At 39.9% G+C, this 27,056-nt stretch overlaps 1 protein-coding gene across 1 annotated transcript; it reads right to left on the reverse strand.

Annotated features, from left to right (window-relative positions):
* Positions 1 to 81: 81 nt before the first annotated feature.
* On the reverse strand, positions 82 to 27,056 carry LOC139759986 (peptidyl-prolyl cis-trans isomerase D-like). The gene is made up of 8 exons (XM_071682732.1): positions 26,978 to 27,056; positions 20,282 to 20,686; positions 17,088 to 17,225; positions 15,026 to 15,321; positions 11,743 to 11,871; positions 7,755 to 7,873; positions 6,308 to 6,458; positions 82 to 431 (listed from the first exon to the last, which is right to left on the reverse strand). The coding sequence occupies exons 2-8, from the start codon at positions 20,343 to 20,345 to the stop codon at positions 213 to 215; spliced, it is 1,116 nt and encodes a 371-aa protein (XP_071538833.1). The 5' UTR covers positions 20,346 to 20,686; positions 26,978 to 27,056; the 3' UTR covers positions 82 to 212.

Genomic DNA, 27,056 nt, shown 5'->3' on the forward strand with positions numbered 1-27,056 from the left:
ATATGTCTATTCCTATACCAGTACAATGATATAATCATAGAACTTGATTCAACCAAAGGACAGACTTGCAATAAAATCAGATTGTGGATGGATGAAAAAAATGGAAAAGCTTTTATTTCATATGTATGACAATACTGGTACAAAAACACTTCACACTTACATAAATTACCTGACAATCATCACAACATTCATTTGGTTTGATTCATTATGAATTACTGAAAGAGTTTGGAGTATATTTTCTTTTCCTGTTCTCTCTGAGCCTTTATCTTTTTCATTACTGAATCCAGCTCCTTTAAAATGCCTTTATCATTTGGTTCCAGATCTCGTGCCTTCTCCAAGTCAACTTTGGCAGAGTCTGTGTCGTTGCTGAGATTGTATGCTTGACCACGGCGAAAGTATGCTTTTGGGTTATTACCATCCAACTCCAGGGCCTGTTGATAAGATGAATTCTATAGGATACATACCAGTCAAAGAATATACTGCATACATACCATCAACCCTAGATGAGTCTTCCTCCACCTGGCCTGATAACAAATTATGCCAACTAAGTAGGTAATAAGTAAAAATAGTAGACATGAAAAAAAAATGTGGTGTCTGAAATTAAATACTTCTTTTTGAAATGCCTGGATATGGAAAGGGAACTGTGATTTCTGTGCATTACACATGACAGCTAGAGACTGAGTGTGAACGAATGTAACCTTTTTTGTTTTTTCCTAGCCCTACCTCACGGCTGCAGCATGGTGGAGGATGATGATGATGATATTTCATGTGTGGCAGGGTGGCAACAGGAATGGATGAAGGCAGCAAGTATGAATATGTACATGTGTATATATGTATATCCCTGTGTATGTATAGGTATGTATATGTTGAAATGTATAGGCATATGTATGTGCATGTGTGGGCATTTATGTATAAATGTGTATGTGGGGAATGATATTTCATGTGTGGCGGGGTGGCAATGTGAATGGATGAAAGCAGCAAGTATGAATATGTACATGTGCATATAGGTATATCCCTGTATGTGTATAGGTATGTATATGTGGGTGTGTGGGCGCTTATGTACATACAAGAGTATGTGGGTGGGTTGGCCATCCTTTCGTCTGTTTCCTTGTTCTACCTCACTAACATGGGAGACGGCTATTAAGTACAATAATCTTATGGATGTTTTGGCTTTGAGTGAAACGAAGCTCAAGGGAATAGGGGAAGAGTGGCTTGGGAATGAAGTCAGGGGTTGGTGAGAGGACAAGAGCAAAGGAAGGAGTAGCACTACTCCAGAAGCAGGAGTTGTGGAGGTATGTGATAGAGTGTAAGAAAGTAAACTCTAGATTGATATGGGTAAAACTGAAAGTGGATGGAAAGAGATGGGTATTTACTGGCGCCTATGCGCCTGGTCATGAGAAGAAAGATCATGTGAGGTAAGTGTTTTGGGAGCAGCTGAGTGAGTGTGTTAGCAGTTTTGATGCACGAGACAAGGTAATAATGATGGGTGATTCGAGTGCAAAGGCGAGTAATGTGGCAGTTGAGAGTATAATTGGTGTACATGGAAAGTTCAGTGTTGCAAATGGAAATGGTGAAGAGCTTGTAGATTTGTGTGCTGAAAAAGGACTGGTGATTGGGAATACCTGGTTTAAAATGAGAGCTATACAAAAGTATACATATGTAAGTAGAAGAGATGGCCAGAGAGCATTATTGGATTACGTGTTAATTGGTAGGCGAGCGAAAGAGAGACTTTTAGATGTTTATGTGCTGAGAGGGGAAACTGGGGGGATGTCTGATCATTATCGTGTGGAGGCGAAGATGAAGATATGTAGAGGTTTTCAAAAAAGAAGAGAGAATGTTGGGGTGAAGAGAGTGGTGAGAGTAAGTGAGCTTGGAAAGGAGACTTGCATGAGGAAGTACCATGAAAGACTGAGTAGAGAATGGAAAAAGATGAGAGTAAATGACATAAGGGGAGTGGGGGAGGAATGGGATGTATTTAGGTAGTATGTTTAAAGAAAGGAACCTGGATGTTTTGGCTCTGAGTGAAACGAAGCTCAAGGGTAAAGGGGAAGAGTTGTTTGGAAATATCTTGGGAGTAAAGTCAGGGGTTGGTGAGAGGACAAGAGCAAGGGAAGGAGTAGCACTACTCCTGAGACAGGAGTGGTGGGAGTATGTGATAAGAGTGTAAGAAAGTAAACTCTAGATTGATATGGGTAAAACTGAATGTGGATGGAGAGAGATGGGTGATTAATGGTGTATATGCACCTGGGCATGAGAAGAAAGATCATGAGAGGCAATCGCTTCGGGAGCAGCTGATTGAGTGTGTTAGTAGTGTTGATGCACGAGACCGGGTTAAAGTGATGGGTGATCTGAATGCAAAGGTGAGTAATGTGGCAGTTGGTGTATATGGGGTGTTCAGTGTTGTAAATGGAAATGGTAAAGGAGTTGTAAAGTTGTGCACTGAAAAAGGACTGGTGATTGGGAATACCTGGTTTAAAAAGAGAGATATACATAAGTATATGTATGTAAGAAGGAGAGATGGCCAGAGAACGTTATTGAATTACGTGTTAATTGATAGGCGCGCAAAAGAGAAACTTTTGGATGTTAATGTGCTGAGAGGTGCAAATGGAGGGATGTCTGATCATTATCTTATGGAGGCGAAGGTGAAGATTTGTAGAGGTTTTCAGAAAAGAAAAGAGAATGTTGGGGTGAAGAGAGTGGTGAGAGTAAGTGAGCTTGGGAAGGAGACCTGTGTGAGGAAGTACCAGGAGAGACTGAGTACAAAATGGAAAAAGGTGAGAACAAAGGACATAAGGGGAGTGGGGAGGAATGGTATGTATTTAGGGAAGCAGTGATGGCTTGTGCAAAAGATGCTTGTGGCATGAGAAAGGTGGGAGGTTGGCAGATTAGAAAATGGGGTGAAACTGGGGTGAAAGAGTATCATTAAATTTTAGGGAGAATAAAAAGATGCTTTGCAAGGGGGTAAATAAAGTGCGTAAAACAAGGGAACAAATAGGGGAACTAAAGGGGGTTAATGGGGAGGTGATAACAAGTAGTGGTGATGTGAGAAGATGGAGTATTTTGAAGGTTTGCTGAATGTGTTGGAGGATAGAGTGGCAGGTATAGGGTGTTTTGATCGAGGTGGTGTGCAAAGTGAGAGGGTTAGGGAGAATGATTTGGTAAACAGGGAAGAGGTAGTAAAAAATTTGCGGAAGATGAAAGCCAGCAAGGCAGCGGGTTTGGATGGTATTTCACGTGTGGCGGGGTGAATGAATAAAGGCAGCAAGTATGAATTATGTACATGTGCATATATGTATATGTCTGTGTATGTATATATATGTATATGCTGAAATGTATCGGTATGTATATGTGTGTGTGTGGACATATATGTATATGCATGTGTATGTGGGTGGGTTGGGCCATTCTTTTGTCTGTTTCCTTGCGCTACCTTGCCAATGCAGGAGACAGCGACAAAGTATACTAAATAAAATAAATTACCTTGAAATGTGTGTGTGTGTGTGTACGGGCATTCATGTGTTTGTGTATGTGGGTGGTTGGGCCAATCTTTGTCTGTTTCCTTGTACTACCTCGCTGATGCAGGAAACAAAGTTTAAGTGTAATAATAATATTTTGTATGTAAATTTCTAAAATGGGAAACAGAAGAAGGAGTCAAGTGGGGAGTGCTCTTCCTCCTTGAAGGCTCAGATTGGGGTGTCTGAATGTGTGTGGATGCAACCAAGATGAAAAGAAAGGAGAGAGAGAGGTAATATATTTGAGGAAAGAAACCTGGATGTTCTGGCTCTGAGTGAAATGAAGCTCAAGGGTTAGGGAGAAGAGTGGTTTCGGATGGTCTTGGGAGTAAAGTCAGGGGTTGGTGAGAGGACAAGAGCTAAGGAAGGAGTAGCAATACTCCTTAAGCAGCTGTGGGAGTATGTGAAAGAGTGTAAGAAAGTAAATTCTAGATTGATGAGGGTAAAACTGAGAGTGGATGGAGAGAGATGACCATTGGTGCCTATGCACCTGGTCATGAGAAGAAAGACCATGAGAGGCAGGTGTTTTGGGAGCAGTTGAGCGAGTGTATTAGAAGCTTTGATGCACAAGATCGGGTTATAGTGAAGGGTGATTTAAATGCAATGGTGAGTAATGTGGCGGCTGAGGGTCTAATTGGTGTACATGGGGCGTTCAGTGTTGTGAATAGAAATGGTGAAGAACTTGTGAATTTGTGTGCTGAAAAAAGACTAGTGACTGGGAATATCTGGTTTAAAAAGATATATTTATAAGTATACATATGCAAGTAGGAGAGATGGCCAGAAAGCATTATTGGATTACGTGTTAACTGATACGCGTGTGAGAGAGACTTTTGGATATTAATGTGCTGAGAGGTGCAAATGGAGGGATGTCTGATCATTATCTTGTGGAGGTGAAGGTGAAGATTTGTAGAGGTTTTCAGAAAAGAAGGGAGAATGTTGGGGTGAAGAGAGTGGTGAGAGTAAGTGAGCTTGGGGAGGAGACTTGTGTGAGGAAGTACCAGGAGAAACTGAGCACAGAATGGGAAAAGGTGAGAGCAAAGGACGTAAGGGGAGTGGGGGATGAATGGGATGTATTTAGGGAAGCAGTGATGGCTTACGCAAAAGATGCTTGAGGCATGAGAAGTGTGGGAGGTGGGTAGATTAGAAAGGGTAGTGAGTGGTGGGATGAAGAAGTAAGATTGTTAGTGAAAGAGAAAAGAGATGTGTTTGGATGATATTTGCAGGGAAGTAGTGTAAATGACTGGAAGATGTTTAAAAGAAAGTGGCAAGAGGTCAAGAGGAAGGTGCAAGAGTTGAAAAAGGGGGCAAATGAGAGTTGGGATGAAAGAGTATCATTAAATTTTAGGGAAAATAAATAAAAAGATGTTATGGAAGGAGGTAAATAATGTGTGTAAGACAAGAACAAATGGGAACATCGGTGAAGGGAACGAGTGGGGAAGTGATAACAGACAGAGATGGAGCGAGTATTTTGAAGGTTTGTTGAATGTTTGATGACTCAATGGCAGATATAGAGTGTTTTGGTCGGATTGTGTATAAAGTGAAAGGGTCAGGGAGAATGATTTGGTGAAGAAAGAAGAGGTAGGAAAGCTTTGCAGAAGATGAAATCCAGCAAGGCAGCAGGTTTGGAAGGTATTGCAGTGGAATTCATTAAAAAAAGGGGGGTGACTGTGTTGTTGTTTGGTTGGTAAGGATATTCAATGTATGTATGGATCATAGTGAAGTGCCTGAGGATTGGCAGAATGCATGCATAAACCATTGTACAAAGGCAAAGAGCATAAAGGGGAGTGTTCAAACTACAGAGGTATAAGTTTGTTGAGTATTCCTGGGAAATTATATAGGAGGGTATTGACTGAGAGGGTGAAGGCATGTACACAGCATCAGAGTGGAGAAAAGCAGCGTGGTTTCTGATGTGGTAAAGGATGTGTGGATCAGGTGTTTGCTTTGAAGAATGTATGTGAAAAATACTTAAAAAAACAAATGGATTTGAATGTAGCATTATCCATCTGGAGAAGGCATATGATATGGTTAATAATCACCTATCTCTCACCATCTACTTTCAATCTTTCCCATATCAATCTAGAATTTACCTCCTTAAACTCTTATCACACACTTTCACAACTCCTGACTTTATTTCTAGTACATTTCCAAACCATCCTTCATCTTTTACCCTTGTGCTTTGTTTCACTCAGAGTTGGACATCTCGGTTTGTTTCCTCTAACATACTACCTATCTTTCCTCTCTCTTCCTCTCTGTTACATCCACAGGCATTAGACACCCCTACCCAAGTCTTTGTGGAGGAAGAGCACTAGCATTCCCTTGACTCCTGTTCCCTCTTATAAATTGCAAATACACCCTCCCTCCTGCCCCCTTTAGTTACCTTTTACAACATGCATGGAGTAAGGTGGTACAATTCTTTCTCCCTATCCCTACCTATGACCACCTATCACTCTTGCCAACACCAAGAAATTTTGAGACATGCCTGTATTATAACACACTCCATTAACACCAGCCCCATTCTCTCGTAAGATTGTACTTTCAAAAATAAAACCAAGAACAGGAAACAGAATAACAAAAAAGGTAATGTACATTACAGTGCTTACCAAACTAGGAGCAGCACTTTTGAATTGTAAATTCTGTAAGAACTCTATGTCCTTGAAGATGTTCATGCTTGCCGAGATTAAGCGAGAATGGTTACATAAACAGGGGCTGGCTGGGTCAACATGACTGTCCTGATAGTTACCTTCCCCCTTTTCAACACTTTTTATAATAGAAGATAAGAGATATTAATATCAACCTACCTGACTACAATCACTGATGGCTTTATCAAACCAGCCCAACTTCGATGAACAGAGAGCATGATTCAGGAGACAAGAGACAGCCAAACTGTTCATGGTATTAATATCAGCATCAGATATGTCACTGCGATTATTCTTGCCATGGTCTTTTATGCTGAAATGGAAAAGATGGATTTGTGTCGAGTCCATTTTTATGGTAAAATACTTCTTTGAGCTCAAAGTTTCATTTAAACATTATAAGTCAAAACAGTTTTAAAAGAATAATTATAAATTAATCATACATGCTGACAGATTACAAAACATGTAATATGTATCACAACAAAGAAGCAAATGCATAGGTACGAGTGCATGAGTAGCTGAACAAAAGTTTCCTAATACATGTGGGTGTGAGGCTAGGCTGTGTGATGTCACTGTGTTTTATTTCTAACATATATATGAATGGAGTGATAAGAGAGATGAAAGCAACACATGGGAAAAGAGGTGGTGAGATGGAGTGTGGTAATGAGGTGTGGTGGCTAGTGACATGCCCATCTGAGGATGATATTGTGTTGTTTGCTGCGAGTGAAGAGGCAATACAGAAGGTGTTAGGTTTTCTTTTTGTGTGTAAGCATAGACAGCTGAAGATAAAGGCAAGCAAGATTAAGTGATGGGGTTTAAAAGGAAACAAAAGAGTGAAAGTACAGATTTTACAAAGCCCTATATAGTGAGAAAAGAAAGTTTATTAAACTATGTTTTAGATGGGGGGATGATGGAAGAAGTGACAGAAGTAGGAGCTGTCTTGGGTAAGTTTGGGGATTTGGAAGGAGAAATAAGGGAGAGACCAGTACTGAGAAGGGTCACTGGGTCCCTTAATAGAATATGAAGGGTAGAGGTGTAAGAAAAGATTGAAAGACAGTACAGACTCTTCCAACCCTGACCTCTGGAGCTGAAACATGGAGGCACAGAAGTCAAGAATCTGGGCTGTAGTAATGAGTTACAGAGGAAAGCATGTGGTATAACTAGATGGAATGAATTGAGTATGAGGGGTTGTATGAGAGATTTGGTATGGCAGGGAATGAACTGTGTAGTGTTAGAATGGGTGAAAGATAATACTTGGAGGTGGTTTAGGCATGTGGAAAGAATGCAAGATGAGTTTACAAGGGTAGTGCATGACAGTACAATTAAAGAGTTTGATTTGAGAGAAAGACCACATGTAACACAGGAAAGTAGAGTGGAAAAGTACTGGGGGGGAGAGAAATGGGGAAAGAATGCTTGGAATGGTGTATGTGAGGGGGGGGGGGGTACGCATGGACAGGGATAAGTGAAGACTCCTCTGCTGTGCCCATCCTCCTTTGTGGGAGTTCCCAAAGGGAACCGATATCAGAGATACAGATAAGTATCCTATATACATCACTGTTAATAAAACACTTATTGCTCCCTCAATCAAAATTACCAAATCTATATTACTTACTGGTTCACATATGACAGGCTCTTCTGGTACTTCTTTATTGCAGTGTTATACTCCTGCTTTTTGAAGAAAGTGTTTCCTGAGTCCTTGATATCATTCACCACCTTGGCTAAATCATCAATCTAGAAGAAAATTTTGTCTTGTAAGAAAATGACAAGAAAATGAACTCAAACACCTATTTACTCATAAATGATCACTTATGGGTCTTCATGGTGTTGTGGTTAACATTGCTGACCATGAGTGAAAATGGGCCAACCCCGGATTGGTTCAAATCCTTGGTATGGCAGCTGGCCCAAACCTAAGCCAAGTGTTAAACCTCCCGTTCCCCATTAGATCTGGTAGATAAATGGGTAGCTGGCTTAAGCTATGGTGTGTGTGTGTGTGTGTGTGTGTGTGTGTGTGTATAAACGCACAGGAGTAATGACATGATACACGTGAACAATGAGCCATGGCAACATGAGTGTAACACACACACACAGTCTTTCATGATTGTTCACCATTTCCTACAAAGCAAATCTGTGCCTGAAACATTAAACAGCCTATACATGCATTATGCTAATTCTCAGGCAATTCACCATGATTCATAAATATTTTACAATGAAAATCGTAACTACCCAACCAACAACACCATCACCCCTTCTTAGGAAATCAAACTGTAATACCATCCACTTCAATCACTTTGCCAGATTTCATCTTATATAAAGCTTCACCACTTTGCATACTATCCCGACCTGAACACCCTACCTCTGCTATACCATCTTCAAATACTTCCAAATACTTGCTCCATCTCCTCATTTCATCACTACCTGTTCCCACCTTCCTAATTGCCCTTTCACTGATGTTCCCCATTAACCTCCTTTCAAAACATCATACTCTCCCTACAGTTTACTCACACCCACTTACTCCAACTCTCATTTGCCCTAAACAGTGGCTCACTTGACACTATGCATGCATTCCACCAATCCTCAGGCACCTCATCATGATCTATAAATACACTAAAAATCCTAACTGATCATACTAATACAATACCATCCAGTCTAACTGCCTTGCCATGTTTCATCTAACATAAGGCTTTCATCACCTCTTCTATCTTTACCAACCTACTCTCCTTTAACTCTCTCACTTTGCCTACCAACCTAACCCAAATACCCTGTACCTATTACCAAATCATCAAACATATTCAAGTCCTTCAAAATATTTACCATATCCTCCTAACTTCATCACCAACTGTTACCCCTTTCCCATTTGCTCCCTTCACTGACGTTCCCATTTGTTCTTTTTTTCTCACGTTCTCTTAACCTTCTTCCAAAACATCTTAATCTCCCTGAAGTTCACTGATACTAGTGCACTCCAGCTCTAATTTGCCCTATTCAGTGCCAGCTAACATAGTTGGCACTATAGGGCCCATGCCAATCACAATGACACAAATCACTTTACCCAGTGAAGCTGGTATGCTCTAGCAAGCACTGGCAACTACACAACATGCTGGCATACCACATGAGACAGCCCAAGAAGCAGTTTAGCCATTTTAGAAAGAGAGGGTGTTTTGTTATGCTCCCCACTAATGCCCTGGATTTTCACTTTTTTCTCCCTATTTTCATATCTCTTACTACCTACTGTGGTTGGGAATACTCACCACTCAAGTGACGAAATAGCTTCCATAGTTACATTTTGCAAGTGAAAAAGCCATTTACGGAACACTCACCATTCAAGTGACAAAAAAGCTTCTATAGTTACACTTTACTAGAGAAATAAGCCACTGAAGGAAATTTCCAGTATTAACAACGTGACCTGAGATCAGTACAACAATGGGTGAAAAACTTAATGATGGTGGCACTGCTACACCAACCCATGAGAAACACCTTGGGAAGGTTAAAAAACATCAAGTATTCCGAATGTTTCTCCAACATCAAGTGGATGCAGATTCATTTGACCCCAAGTACACAGCAAACACTGTAAAATACCTTGCTAATGGTATGGGGCTGTTTCAGTTATCATGGTGTTGAGGAACTATTAGTGTTGCCAAAGAATGAAACTATGAACAGGCATAGATACCTCCAGCTAATGCTTGAACATCTTCCAGATTTGTTCAAAAACTGCAACACTGAAGTGTTCATGCAGGATGGGGCTTCCTACCACACTGCCAAACTAGTCTTAAGGACCGTGCAGTGCAGTGGAGTTTTTCAGCAACTGGCCCAGGAATTCACAGGATGTGAATCTAATAAAAAACATGTTTGGAAGCTCATAAAAATGAAATTACACATGGATGCTTCACTGCTACTTGAGTCGAGGCAACCATTCATGATATTCAGGATGATTCAGTTCCTGGTCATTTCAAGCAGTGTATGAATAGGATAGGGACACCAAGACATTACTAGTTGGTGGTGAAGACACAGTTTTAATGGTTTCATTTCCTGTTTATCCTTGCTGGTTAAGCCACAGCCCCCTTGTCCCAACATCACTGATGGACAATGTACAATGAATAATTAAATAAATTATCCCTGGGGATAGGGGAGAAAGAATACTTCCCACGTACTCCCGGCGTGTCGTAGAAGGCGACTAAAAGGGGAGGGAGTGGGAGGCTGGAAATCCTCCCCTCTCATTTTGTTTTTTAATTTTCCAAAAGAAGGAACAGAGAAGGGGGCCAGGTGAGGATATTCCCTCAAAGGCCCAGTCCTCTGTCCTTAATGCTAACATGGGAAATGGCAAATAGTTTGAAAGAAAAAAGAAAAAAATAAATAAATAACTAGCATAAATAAAATAAATAACTGCTGTTCTCTGTGTCAGTGAGGTAGTGGGAGAAAACAGACGAAGGATGGCCCATCCACTCATATACGCACATATTACACAAATGCCCATATAAATATCAACATATACATACATATACACATGTACACATTCATACTTGTTTTCCTTCATCCATTCATGTCGTTACCCTGCCCTGCAAGAAACAGCATTGCTACCACCTGCTTCAGCGAGGTAACACCAGGAAAAAAAAAAAAAAAAAAAAAAAAGCCACACTCGTTAGCAATGTCTCTAGCTGTCATGTGTAATGCACTGAAACCACAGATACCTATCCACATCCAGGCCCCACAGGCCTTTCCATGGTTCACTCCAGATGCTTCACATGCCCCGGTACAGTCCATTGACAGCACATTGACCCCAGTATACCACACCAATCCAATTCATTCTATTCCTTGCATGCCTCTCACCCTTCTGTATGTTCAAGCCCATTACTCAAAGTCTTTTTCACTCAATCTGCTCACCTCCAATTTGGTCAATGCACAAAAAAGCCATATTTCAAATAAGAGCATCACAGAAGGTGTTGAGTGATTCTTAACATTACTTATCTATTCACTGTCAATAGATTCTCTTAGTCCTTTAAACATTTTTGGTTCATGAAATATTCACACTGGCAATCAACAGAATTTATACTTTCTTGAAACATGCAAAAGACTGCTTGGCTTCCAGGACAATTGTTATGTGTAATCAGAAAACATTTGTGATCTGCTGACTGACCTCTGCTGCACCAGTGTGATTATCAGACTAGATTATATTCTTCAATACTGCCAGAGGTAAAGGCCAAGTTGTGTTTGTCATAGACCACATCCAATGCAGTATCCTTCTAATTAATAGCTAATCAAAATGTTGGTTTATTTCATCTAACCAAAAACTGTATGAAGACCTAAGAGACTCCATTACCTCAAAAAGAAATACTGGTAATGAATTAACTCCAACTGAATGCAGACGCAATATGTGGATCATTTATTGACCATCCTGTTTATAAACCCATGATTGCTTCAGCACATTAATCTGAAAAATGGACAAGCAAGCAAAATTGGCTATTACGTACAAATTTCATAAGTTACGAGCATTTTCGACCTACTTTCCAGAATCAAAAATATCCCTGATGAGGAAAAATAATAACAAAAGTATATATAAAATAAATGTTAGGGCTATTAATTAACCATTAATAAGTCATTACACTTACAGAAGCCTTACTGAAGTTAATGTCTGAATCTTCAGGAAACTGTGGGTAAGTATCCACTGTGCCATCATTATCTATGATGCCAAATGATTCTCCAGGTTTGAACTCGCCACAATCATATATTTCACATCTCTGAAAGTAGTGACAAGGCATATATTTAGACATAAAGATTAGTTTTTGCTCACTAAGCCTACAGCATCACATCTCATACCTATTCCTAGGCCTTGTTAAGGATGTACCAATGGTAACGACATAAAATGTCTGTAACAAAAAGCACTCAAAAAATAGGCAACTCAGAGTGAACAAAGAACAAGCTAGTCATAACCTATATATCAATAATTACCTCTAGCCTATTCTAGGTTCCCCAAATTATGTCTAGAGATATATTCAGTAAAAGCAAAGCCAAAATAATCATATCATGGAAAGATGGGTTAGAGACAGGAATGCCTAGTTGTGATATTCTAAGCAAATATCTTTAAAAAAAAAAAATGTCCTTTCTAACATATCACATACTAATACAAATAATGCCATAAAATTACCACTTTTAAGACTGAATGGGAACTAAAGGTTTCAATCAATTTTTTTTTTTTTTTTTTTTTTTTTTTTTTTTATACTTTGTCGCTGTCTCCCGCGTTTGCGAGGTAGCGCAAGGAAACAGACGAAAGAAATGGCCCAACCCCCCCCCCCCATACACATGTACATACACACGTCCAGACACGCAAATATACATACCTACACAGCTTTCCATGGTTTACCCCAGACGCTTCACATGCCTTGCTTCAATCCACTGACAGCACGTCAACCCCTGTATACCACATGACTCCAATTCACTCTATTTCTTGCCCTCCTTTCACCCTCCTGCATGTTCAGGCCCCGATCACACAAAATCTTTTTCACTCCATCTTTCCACCTCCAATTTGGTCTCCCTCTTCTCCTCGTTCCCTCCACCTCCGACACATATATCCTCTTGGTCAATCTCTCCTCACTCATTCTCTCCATGTGCCCAAACCATTTCAAAACACCCTCTTCTGCTCTCTCGACCACGCTCTTTTTATTTCCACACATCTCTCTTACCCTTACGTTACTTACTCGATCAAACCACCTCACACCACACATTGTCCTCAAACATCTCATTTCCAGCACATCCATCCTCCTGCGCACATCTCTATCCATAGCCCACGCCTCGCAACCATACAGCATTGTTGGAACCACTATTCCCTCAAACATACCCATTTTTGCTTTCCGAGATAATGTTCTCGACTTCCACACATTTTTCAAGGCTCCCAAAATTTTCGCCCCCTCCCCCACCCTATGATCCACTTCCGCTTCCATGGTTCCATCCGCTGACAGATCCACTCCCAGATATCTAAACATTTCACTTCCTCCAGTTTTTCTCCATTCAAACTCACCTCCCAATTGACTTGACCCTCACCCCTACTGTACCTAATAACCTTGCTCTTATTCACATTTACTCTCAACTTTCTTCTTCCACACACTTTACCAAACTCAGTCACCAGCTTCTGCAGTTTCTCACATGAATCAGCCACCAGCGCTGTATCATCAGCGAACAACAATTGACTCACTTCCCAAGCTCTCTCATCCCCAACAGACTTCATACTTGCCCCTCTTTCCAGGACTCTTGCATTTACCTCCTTTACAACCCCATCCATAAACAAATTAAACAACCATGGAGACATCACACACCCCTGCCGCAAACCTACATTCACATGGATGTCTCAATCTGTGACCTCCAGAATACTTATGCTGATGTATACTGGATGTGCTTTGTAAGATATGCAATGGTGTGAAGTGTATGCCAACTTTTATCAAACATTAAGTGGACATACCATGCACCTTGGGTTATGTGGGGTTCCCTTTCCAAACCTCACACCAGTAACTTTTATGCTCATGTGTGAAAGCATGAGAAATTGGTCTGAAATGTGAAAAGGGGCAGATGAAGACTAGTTTTTTGAGCCATTAGGCGAGATGAAGGCAAAGTGGGCAGACAAGAGCGTACAGCTCAGTCATGGAGTAGTAGTTACCAAACTTGCTTCCTAATGATGTGCTGTTGGCTGAATCAGCAAAGGAAGATGGATAGAATGGTGGATGCTTTGATGATATATATAGGACGAGGATTCTAAAAGTAAATACGAGTTAAAGAAAACTTTAGTTTTTGGAAGAAATGGGATGTTACAGTGTAATTAGTCTGAATGGAGAACACACACCTTATCATTCTCCTGGTATAAAATCTCCCCACTGCTTTTAGTGGTTTTCAATCCAAACCAAACATTCATAACATTTTTGCCATGGCATCTCAGTCAACTATGGCATAAGGTATCTTCATCCTGATCCATAAAATGCCACACATATATACCTTTCTTTCTCCAAGTATTTCTTGGCTAATTTTTTCAGAGCAAACACCAAGTTCACATATAATCTAACACTACTGTAGCTACACCACTCACCTCCAATCTGATGCCTAGTGCAGGCTACCACCCTCTCAATCATTGCTGTCATACAGCTTACTGGTTACACTTCCACTTGAGGAACTTATGCTTCTGGAATTCGAGCTTTCACTTCTGTCACTTTTGACTTCATGAATGGGCACTGTGCATGCATTCTGCCTGTTCTCAAGCACCTTACCTTATGATAAAAATCCTGACTAACCGATCAACAATGCTGCCATCCAACCTTTCTTGACAAATTCAATTGCAATCCCATCCATCCATCCGTGCACCTTTGCCAAACTTTATCTTATGCAAGGCTTTCACTATCTCCTCCCTTTACACCAAACTATTCACCATCACTCTCTTGTTTTGTATACCAATTCATTTCAATGTCACGTCTAACATCCTACCACATAACACTTTTAGCAGTCCATAAGTATACTTACTCCCTCCCTTTTTCACTTCATTACCTGTTACAATTTCCAAATCTGCTCCCCTCATGGTTGTTCATACTTGTTCTCTAGTTGTCCAAACAAAAAATTAATATAAAAACTATTATCTGGTCATATGCATAAACCACTAATGAGCATCTGACACTGATGAGATTACCTCAGTAAAGATTTTAACTAAATGATGGGATGTGAATATGTAAACCATGGAAAATTTGAAAATTATGTCTTAAGTACCATGAATATTCATCTCACTAAAATTACTTCATTTTAAACTGATTCAGCATCATGAACTCAACAACAAAGTGCCATGAAATCCTGAGAGAACAAAGAGATTCCAGATATACATCAACTGGTCAGTCTCCATCTGTTTCAACATAGTGCACATACCTCAACTGGTTTGTCACCATCAGTTTTCATCTTTCCTAGGACTTTTGTAACCCCCAGGCCTTTCACTACTTGTCCAAACACGACATGCTTTCCATCTAGGTGTGGGGTATCTGAGAGAGTAATGAAGAACTGAGATCCATTGGTATTTGGGCCAGCATTCGCCATGGACAGAATTCCAGCTGCAAAGTGTTTATGTTCGAAATTTTCATCTTCAAATTTTTCCCCATATATACTTTCACCACCCGTGCCATCATGGTTGGTGAAGTCTCCTCCCTGGATCATGAAATTTTCAATAACTGCAAAAGAAAAACAATCAAAATCTAAGCGATATGTTATAAGTCACACTCACATACAAGTCATCTTAAAAAGTCTAACACAGGTTGGATCTAAAGCATACTTTGTCGCTGTCTCCCACATTAACGAGGTAGCGCAAGGAAACACACGAAAGAATGGCTCATCCCACCCACAGACACAGGCATATACATACACGTCCACACACACACACACTAACACACACATACATACCTATACATTTCAACGTATAAATATATATACATACACAGACATATACACATGTACATAATTCACACTTGCTGCCTTTATTCATTCCCATCGCCACCCTGCCACACATGAGATGACAACGTCCTCCCCCCGCATGCGTGTGAGATAGCACTAGGAAAAGACAGCAAAGGCCACATTCGTTCTCACTCATTCTCTAGCTGTCATGTATAATGCATCGAAACCACAGCTCCCTCTCCACACCCAGGCCCCACAAAACTTTCCATGGTTTACCCCAGATGCTCCACATACCCTGCTTCAATCCACTGACAGCAAGTCCAACCAGGTATACCACAATGTTCCAATTCACTCTATTCCTTGCACACCTTTCACCCTCCTCCATGCTCAGGTCCCTATTGCTCAAAATCTTTTTCACCCCATCCTTCCACCTCTAATGTGGTCTCCCACTTCTCCTCATTCCCTCCACCTGTGACACACATGCCCTCTTTGTCAACTCTCTCAACCCACTCTTTTTTATTACCACACATCTCTCTTACTCTTTCGTTACTTACATGATCAAACCACCTCACACCACATATTGTCCTCAAACATCTCATTTCCAACACATCATCCTCCTCCGCACAACCCCATCTATTGCCCACGCCTCGCAACCACATAACAGTGTTGGAACTACTATTCCTTCAAACATACCCATTTTTGCTTTCCGAGATAACGTTCTCGACTTCCACGCATTTGTCAATGCTCCCAGCATTTTCACCCTTCCCCCACCGTGACTCACTTCCGCTCCCATGCTGCCATCCGCTGCCAAGTCCACTCCCAGATATCTAAAACACTTCACTTCCTACAGTTTTTCTCCATTCAAACTTACCTCCCAATTGACTTGTCCCTCAATCCTACTGTACCTAATTACCTTGATCTTATTCACATTTACTCTCAGCTTTCTTCTTTCACACACTTTACCAAACTCAGTCACCAGCTTCTGCAGTTTCTCACACGAATCAGCCACCAATGCTGCATCACCAGCGAACAACAACTGACTAACTTCCTAAGCCCTCTCATCCACAACAGACTGCATAACTTGCCCCTCTACCCAAAACTCTTGCATTCACCTCCCTAACAAACCATCCATAAACAAATTAAACAACCATGGAGACATCACGCACCCATGCCGCAAACTAACATTTACTGAGAACCAATCACTTTCCTCTCTTTCTACTCGTACACATGCCTTACATCCTTGATAAAAACTTTTCATTGCTTCTAGCAACTTGCCTCCCACACCATATATTCTTAATACCTTCCACACAGCATCTCTATCAACTCTATCGCATGCCTTCTCCAGATCCATAAATGCTACATACAAATCCATTTGTTTTTCTAAATATTTCTCACATACATTCTTCAAAGCAAACACCTGATCCATATATCCTCTACCACTTCTGAAACCACACTGCTCTTCCCCAGTCTGATGCTCTGTACATGCCTATATTCACATTAGAATGCAAGTGTTAAGATGATATACTTGAAGTCTTTGAGTACTTACTGCGATGAAAGGTGCATCCCTTGAAGTGTAATGGATATCCTTTCTTGCCATTACCCTTTTCTCCTGTGCACAGGGCTCTGAAATTCTCTGCTGTTCGAGGACATGTGTTGGTATACAGCTCCAACACAATTCGCCCAGCTGAAATATTTACACGCAAATTGTATTTCCCTCAATCTTACTGGTGCAAAGTACTTCACAGATGAAAGTAATCTCATCACCTTCCTATCAACTTTGGAAAATATGAATTAATGCTTCCTGAAATACAACTACCATCATATCTAGACAAATGATTCCCAAAACATGCATATAAACAGATATAGTTAAGACCCATGTAACCCGATGGAAAGGCAATTCCTGGATATGTAAGGTTATGTTGTTATTATCTATGCATCTACAAAAACAATGCAGTACACTTCTTGCTTATCTCACTGGTTCACTACAAAAGGAAATGTTATATCACAGTGTCTCATTAGCAATCTTTACGGCACGATGAAGTCACATGCTGCTCATCTTGAATTACACAATACAACTATCCAAATTCAAAATAATTCAAAGCAAGTCTCAAACAAAGAGATGTTAACATTATACACTAAAGGATACAGATCTTTAGTGAGTCTTGTGGGGGCTTTACATTTCTTTCCCCTAATCAAGAGGACATCATATAAATTCTTCAAATTCCAAAAAGTGTGAAGACATCATCTGACACCTTGCATTTGCAAAAGATGGCTTTTTCTAAAGTAGGTTGTTACATAACTTTTTAATAATAGGAATTAAGAAATACATTAAACTCACCTAAATTACTAAAGAGCAAGAATAATAATGAAAATTTAATAATGGCCTACAAACAATAAGTGTCAATAAAGAAAATCAATTCAGGGACTGAGTTAGGATAATAATAAAAGTATACCACCCATAGATTCCAACTGGACTTAAAAAATTTCCCAATTCTAGTCCTCTTTAAACACATCAGAACAGAAATTTCCATAAATCTCCACAATTGTAATAACTGAACAAAGAAACTTTCATGAATCCTACAATAAACGGGTAAAAATATACAGGGGTACAGTTCAAGTCAAATGGCACTACAGAACTAAGGATGAAATACTGTCATCTGTTTTTCCAATAATAGCTGCAAAGTGAGAAAATAAAATAGACAAACAAAGCATGATTCGGATCATATCTCTTATTCTACAGTAACAAAAATGATGATGAGGAGTGCTATGAACATCACGGAAAGTGTGGAGTCAGTTAACAAAAATGTTGGTGAAACCTCAAAACACCAATAGAACCTACTAAAACTTTAAGTAACTGTCTAAAGCCCAAGATTTAACTTTCTATGAAATAATCACAATGTACCAATGATGATGTCTGCTGCATCCTGCCACGTGGAGAAGAATGTGTGCTAAAATGTGTATGATTACTTGGAATGCCATGCAACAACGTCTAAAAACCTTAAGAGCAACACACTTTTCAATTAGAGCAACACACTTTTCAATTATCACTAAAAGTAAGATAAAGATTAGCTACTACAGGAAGTTAAGTTTTCATGAACTCAGTTGATTTCTAGAGATTACAACTATTTTTACACGTAAAACCATCCTACATTTTAGTGATCTTCATAACCCTCCCTATCTATCCAATTATATGGTGGATCATACATGCATTGTTTACGTCATAGAAAAATCAAAAAACCTCTGTTATATGCAATCAACAGATCAATTTTCTAGAAGCCCCAAGGCTAGGAACACTCATCCCTAAAATTAGGTAAGGTTCATTAGGATGTACTCCATGACTTACCAAAAAATTTTGTGGGGCAGAAATCTTTAATTAGGTTCAAACAAAACACTAACATTATCACACAAAGTTAGTAGAATGACATACTATACCCTAACCTAACCATTGTTTAAATAGCCCTAAGGTTGCTGAATTATATTTTACATAATAAACCTGTATATCATAATCATGATATACACTTTTTGTTCCCATGATGATTTGGGGAAAATAGTACTAATAATAACCTGTATACTGTACCCTCTTGGACTTGTCGGCAAAATAACAAAATCACACAAACATTTACAACACTCGTCTAATCTACCCTAATACTCAACGACACACTGCAAAACGAGCCCTTTTGCATTAACATTAATATCTGTGTGTTTAGTTCTGTCTACAATACACTTAAATTATATTCAAAAGGATTTTACAGTATAAATAGTGACTTGTACTGACCGGGTTGCATACGAATACCTGTAGTGTCCTCAATAAAACCACTTTGACTTGAAATTCAAAAAAATTACACTGCTCAGTGAGAACAACACGTGATAAAAATCATTACCAAGACATTCCAGAAGAAAAGCCGTAATAATAATCTAAGTTTCCTTTGTCTACCTTTAACCCCTAGCCAGCGAGTGTAAACAAAAGCATTGTCGTCAGGCTCAGTGCAAACAATACCCAGAAAAAAATATCTGGCATAAAACTCCACTTAATATACTTATAGCCTTACTCATCCTTTCCCTAAATATCCCTAGATTAATGAAGAACATGAAATAATTAACCAGGTCTTGTTAATCGAAGGGAAATTAACCAGAGTAACTAAAGTTTGCTGCATGTCCGCAGGCGGTTAGGACGATCCCACTTTGGGTTACCAATGTCTCATCACAAAGAGTCCTTTGGTTCAACATCTAATAATTTAGATTATAATAATCTTATCATCCATCATAATCATCCTCCTCCATCATCCACCTCCTCAACGTAGACCAAACAACGAGAGTTCTTAAAGTCCCATCTGAAATACGCATTTAAGATTTCCCCCTTTAAAAACATCATGGCATGATGACCCATTCAATTAAATGGGGTCTAATGATGCTCAATTAATTCTCTCATTACCCTGTGGCTCTCTTACAACGTAGATCTAACACAACAAAGGCATGGTTAGGTTAATGGCCAAGAGATGCAAGACTTGTGAGGGGTGGAGGCTGTCATGGGGGTTAGAGCTGCGACCCATCACTCCTCCTGTAGGTGGCCTCTCTTGGCCTTTTTTTTTTTTTTGAGGGTGGGGCGCCCCATGATGGTCACCCAGGACACCATCACCAAGTCCTTCGCCTTCCTCCTCCTCCTCCATATCCCCACAACCCTCTGTGACAACCTCAAAAAAAACCCCGAACGCGGTGTCGGCCACTGGCGGCTATACTTACTGACTTCCTCTCCGATCTTGACGTCGAGGAAGACGTGTAGATTGCCACTCTCGGGGGCACTCATGGCGTCCAAGGGGGGGCTCGAGCAACGGCTTTCTGGGGACCCCGGGGTGGTGGTGGTGGCAGAGGAAGAGAACGGAGTGGGTGTGCGTGTGTGTATGTGTGTGTCTGTCTCTCTCTCCTTACACTCAGTTCTGGAAGGCTCGACTGGCGCGGCTGGCAGCGCCACCACCAACACCACCAACAAACAACACCTGCCTCATGTGCCGCACGCTGCCGCCGGTGCTGCCATCTACACATACACTCCCTCTACCACACCTTCACCACACTACCACACCTCCACCACACCACTACCACAACCACCACACCACTACCACAACCACCACACTTTAAAGACAGTCCACCCTGAAAAAAAAAGAGAGGGCAGTTATGTAAAAGAGAAAATGCGCCGGGTTTCGGGGCTTTCTATACAAAATGCCTTTGGTCAATGGGATACATTATTCTGTTACTCTAGTGGGACGTTACTAATCCCATGGGATTGTAGGGTTACCCCTTACCTTTCAGGTGACTATCAAGCCCTTTTTCATTTACGGTAAATAACTGATTCAAGGAAAATCAAGGAACGTGTATCGTCACGTGGTGGGGAGTTCACAAGTTTCCAACCCAGTGTAGATTTCAAAATTCACAATACTTAAGACATTTTCAAAATATATTATCAACCTTTTAGTAACATCACATTCCTCAGTCCCATTGTAATAACTCACAGCGTTTACTAAAAAAAAGTAGTGAATAAAACTGAATTATTTTAATGGACCCACATCAATTAAAAATGTTCTTTCTTCATTCTGACTATGCAAATTTGAGACGTATGGTAATCAATATTAGGCAAAAAATTCATCCTTAGGTTTATGTAGTGAATCTGTAAATCATGGAAGGGAGAGGGAGTATGACAGGTATGGATTTTAGCATTTTCCTACAATTGATTCTTCTGTCCGCCGTGATCTTACTCAGATGTTCACTTTCAAGTATACGATCTCCTGTCCACTCAAATAAGAAACATATTTCTTTTTATCGTTGCCATCAGAAGTTTTAAGCTATATCCTGTTAAATCAATTAGATTGGTAGCCACCACCAAGAACAAAGACCCAATCAATCATAAAAAGAAGTTCGTATATCTATAGACATGTTAGGTCCATGACATATAACACTAGAGCAATATAAACATAAAATGGCCTTCATGGTGTTCAGGTACAGTGATATGTCTAATTTCTATGTGGAGGTATTATTATATAGATAATATATTCTGTTGGGAAGATACAACAATCAGACAGCTTCTCAACAAAGACAATGGTAGAAACGTTTAGTATGGACAACACCATTATATATATATATATATATATATATATATATATATATATATATATATATATATATATATATATATATATATATAAAACCTTACCATAAAGCCTTATATAATGGAGAAAATCGATGATACATGAACAAAAGCGGAAACAGCGAAGCAGTTCTGGCCATGGATTCTTACACCTTGATTCTATAAAATGGTATCAAACAATCAATATAATTAAGAATTATCAGTTACATAATCCAGGATCATAACGAAATTCGCCTGTAATGCTGAATAGCAGCAGCAGCAGCAGGTATACACAGGTTGCTAGGGAAGCCTAGTCCCAGTAACCTACTTATATAAGGTTAAGGTAAGGGCCCTGAAATGACCACAGCTTTTCAAGGCCGCGAACTGCCTGCGTTATTATGAGAGGACAGATACTTCAGCCTTGCATTTGTGAGTGCTTCGTTCTTTCTCTACAAGCCACTTCAATTCACTGCCTTTACAAGTGCTTGATGGTGTGTCTTAAACGAGCCAAACTGACAGTTGTTAATGAAAAGCGACATGGTAACCATACAAAGACTGGTCGCTTTCAAGGAATGTATGATCCCAGTGGTATTGTAGTAAATAAACACAATTGATTATTAAGATAAGGTATCGGAGACGCATAACATTTCATGTACGAAGTTTAATCACAAGGAGAACATAGTCCTTAAGGAGGTATGACAATCACATTATTCCTAAGATGATGTGATGAAATGTTATGATCTATCCAATGGGTTATCTCTCTCTCTCTATCTATCTCTCTCTCTCTCTCTCTCTCTCTCTCTCTCTCTCTCTATATATATATATATATATATATATATATATATATATATATATATATATACATAGTCTCTCAAGCTTGATATAATGCATTAAGCGAATGAACACGTAACAGAAAGCCTCGGGTCCTACAATGAAGACGACCACTGTCTAGATTCTTGATGATAATGGCAAAGAAAAAGTAAAAATGAAAGTAACAAATTCCCAAATGATAACCAGTGTCGCCTTGTATCGCTAAACATCCGGTACAGGTTGCTCGAGAAGCTGCCTGTCCCTTACATCCTACTTATGTAAGGTTAGGGGGTAACAATGGTGTTGCAATGGCCACACTTTTTCAAGGCCACAGCAATCTCCCATCTTGTCTGCTGCCCTACGGTACACCCTACACTGAACCGGCGTGAGATAGATACAGTTTAAACAGCTTTCATCAGACGTGACATAAATATGGCTAGTTTCCTTTTGTGATGTAAAGTGCGAGTTGTGATGTGATGAGCTTTTTTAAATCAGGGTAGCTGCTTCAGCGAAAGTGACCGATTTCTTATAGGAAAACGCGTATTACGAATCTACATTGAGTGGGGTCACATCTTCCATGACCACATCTTCAACGTGCAGTGATAATCCTTAATAAACTTTTAAGGCAATAAAGATTAAGGCGAAAGCATTTGGTCACGTCCCTTGAGAAATGCGCCCGCCATTTCAGGTGCTACCACATGGTTGCCATAATGAACCCAGACTCCCTATTTCAACAGAGATCAATTATTCTGATGGTATTCAACAATTTGATGCAAAAATGGGATGTTTTATGGGTTTTTTTTGTGTGTAACTATACCGTAGTGAGCCTGGCAAAACGAACAAGCCAGATTTGTTTAGAGGGCATGGGGTTTTCCTCATTTCACCAGTCTTTACTTACACTACAGAAAAATATTATCATAATTTAAAATCACGAGGTAACCGAGACCATCAACGATGATGATTTGAAATTGTCGGTGCTTGAATATGCTGCCACAAGAAGCAAGCGCAAAAACTAAAATCATTCGCTAATTTTATCCCAACATTGTTACAATACTCAGCTGCTTTGCAGGCTTGCTCTAGTTCTTCCTGGTTAGAAAGTATAACGTTTCTGCACGTTAAGTGGACAAAGTCTATGCAACAAGAAATATATTGGGTATTTGGAGCTATTTTATGTACTTACTTACGGTGTACAAGAACTTTGAGGGAGCATATTCCTTTTGCATCTTTCTCTACATCATATATATATATATATATATATATATATATATATATATATATATATATATATATATATATATATATAGGTATAAGTTTGTTGAGTATTCCTGGTAAATTATATGGGAGGGTATTGATTGAGAGGGTGAAGGCATGTACAGAGCATCAGATTGGGGAAGAGCAGTGCGGTTTCAGAAGTGGTAGAGGATGTGTGGATCAGGTGTTTGCTTTGAAGAATGTATGTGAGAAATACTTAGAAAAGCAAATGGATTTGTATGTAGCATTTATGGATCTGGAGAAGGCATATGATAGAGTTGATAGAGATGCTCTGTGGAAGGTATTAAGAATATATGGTGTGGGAGGCAAGTTGTTAGAAGCAGTGAAAAGTTTTTATCGAGGATGTAAGGCATGTGTACGTGTAGGAAGAGAGGAAAGTGACTGGTTCTCAGTGAATGTAGGTTTGCGGCAGGGGTGTGTGATGTCTCCATGGTTGTTTAATTTGTTTATGGATGGGGTTGTAAGGGAGGTAAATGCAAGAGTCCTGGAAAGAGGGGCAAGTATGAAGTCTGTTGGGGATGAGAGAGCTTGGGAAGTGAGTCAGTTGTTGTTCGCTGATGATACAGCGCTGGTGGCTGATTCATGTGAGAAACTGCAGAAGCTGGTGACTGAGTTTGGTAAAGTGTGTGGAAGAAGAAAGTTGAGAGTAAATGTGAATAAGAGCAAGGTTATTAGGTACAGTAGGGGTGAGGGTCAAGTCAATTGGGAGGTGAGTTTGAATGGAGAAAAACTGGAGGAAGTGAAGTGTTTTAGATATTTGGGAGTGGATCTGTCAGCGGATGGAACCATGGAAGCGGAAGTGGATCATAGGGTGGGGGAGGGGGCGAAAATTTTGGGAGCCTTGAAAAATGTGTGGAAGTCGAGAACATTATCTCGGAAAGCAAAAATGGGTATGTTTGAGGGAATAGTGGTTCCAACAATGTTGTATGGTTGCGAGGCGTGGGCTATGGATAGAGATGTGCGCAGGAGGATGGATGTGCTGGAAATGAGATGTTTGAGGACAATGTGTGGTGTGAGGTGGTTTGATCGAGTAAGTAACGTAAGGGTGAGAGAGATGTGTGGAAATAAAAAGAGCGTGGTTGAGAGAGCAGAAGAGGGTGTTTTGAAATGGTTTGGGCACATGGAGAGAATGAGTGAGGAGAGATTGACCAAGAGGATATATGTGTCGGAGGTGGAGGGAACGAGGAGAAGAGGGAGACCAAATTGGAGGTGGAAAGATGGAGTGAAAAAGATTTTGTGTGATCGGGGCCTGAACATGCAGGAGGGTGAAAGGAGGGCAAGAAATAGAGTGAATTGGAGTCATGTGGTATACAGGGGTTGACGTGCTGTCAGTGGATTGAAGCAAGGCATGTGAAGCGTCTGGGGTAAACCATGGAAAGCTGTGTAGGTATGTATATTTGCGTGTGTGGACGTGTGTATGTACATGTGTATGGGGGGGGGGTGGGCCATTTCTTTCGTCTGTTTCCTTGCGCTACCTCGCAAACGCGGGAGACAGCGACAAAGTATAAAAAAAAAAAAAAAAAAAAATATATATATATATATTATCCCTGGGGATAGGGGAGAAAGAATACTTCCCACGTAATCCCTCCGTGTCGTAGAAGACGACTAAAAGGGAAGGGAGCGGGGGGCTGGAAATCCTCCCTCCTCGTTTCTAATTTTCCAAAAGAAGGAACAGAGAAGGGGGCCAAGCGAGGATATTCCCTCAAAGGCTCAGTCCTCTGTTCTTAACGCTACCTCGCTAACGCGGAAATTGGCGAATAGTATGATATATATATATATATATATATATATATATATATATATATATATATATATATATATATATAATTTCATGTATCCTACTTTGTCGCTGTCTTCCGAGTAAGTGAGGTAGCGCAAGGAAACACGAAAAATGGCCCAACCCACCCACATACACATGTATATACATACACGTCCACACACGCTCATATACATGCCTATACATTTCAACGTATACATACATATACATACACAGACATATACATATAAACACATGTACATAATTCATACTTGCTGCCTAAAACACTTCACTTCCTCCAGTTTTTCTCCATTCAAACTTACCTCCTAACTGACTTGTCCCTCAACCCTACTGTACCTTGCAACACTGAACACCTCATGTACACCAATTATTCCCTCAGCTGCCACATTACTCACCTTTGTATTCAAATCACCCCGGTCTCGTGCATCAAAACTACTAACACACTCACTCAGCTGCTCCCACCCCCCACAACCGGGCTAATATAGAATTAAAATATTTCTGCTACTTATTTCGGCTACTTAAGGAGGTTAAGGCATGGTCTTCATGGATGATTCTTTTTTGAAGTGTTTCACCTAATTATCCAATAAATCCATCCCACGTTTTCAATGTTTTATATAATCCTTACTTTAGTGTTACTTTACCTAATTTGGTCCAATGAAAAAAAATGCCCCAAACAACACTTATGTAACTTTGTTGTGTTTCCCCAACACATTACACTATAACTATTGCAATAACACAAAGGTAAATAGATTAAATATTAACTAAACAACGGTAAAGATAAATTAATGACCCAGAGATCTATTACTTCAAACCAGGTTTCCATATGAAGGTCAACTAGTAAAGTGTTCTGTTAACTTACAAAAAAAAGGTTTGTTCCATTCAATGCTCTGCTAATGTTAACATTTACCTAGTGAAGAAAAAATTCCAGTTTAATAAATAATGACTTTAAATTACATATCTGTAAACATTACGACTCCCAAAACACTTTCCTTGATCTTCCTCTATATGTAGTTATTTCTGTTAATTAACATCAGGGATTTCGTTAATATACCACCACTAATTCAGGCAAATCTACAACATTTTCTCTGTACTGTCCTAAAACACTTAATCCTCTACGTGTTAATATATAAATTTGATCTGCTCACAACACCAGGCCAAAATGGCCATGTGGTAGATGAAGACGTCATATGCAAATTTTCTTTCATCTTCCACTAAGGAAGGAAGAAGCGGGGAGACGCAAAAGGTGGAAGATATGGCCAATGTTGAGCAAATCCTTTTAACCAAAAGAGGAAGGCGATCAAAGGTGTCGCTGGCGTACCAGGGAGGAAGGTTGGGCCATGTTTACTCTCACAGGTCCAAAAAGGACTTCAAGAATTTCCCATATTTACGGCCTTGCAAGTGATGATGCATTTACCATACATCAACCTACCATACTACAAAGTACTCAGATTGTGGTTCATACCTTATAAGATGTGGAGGAACTCCTCTGGACGCAGGAGAGTTCCCAAACAACACGGACTTCTTTGTGGTTGCCAGTAATG

This window comes from Panulirus ornatus, chromosome 34, assembly GCF_036320965.1.
Source record: "Panulirus ornatus isolate Po-2019 chromosome 34, ASM3632096v1, whole genome shotgun sequence".
Lineage (NCBI taxonomy): Eukaryota > Metazoa > Arthropoda > Malacostraca > Decapoda > Palinuridae > Panulirus > Panulirus ornatus.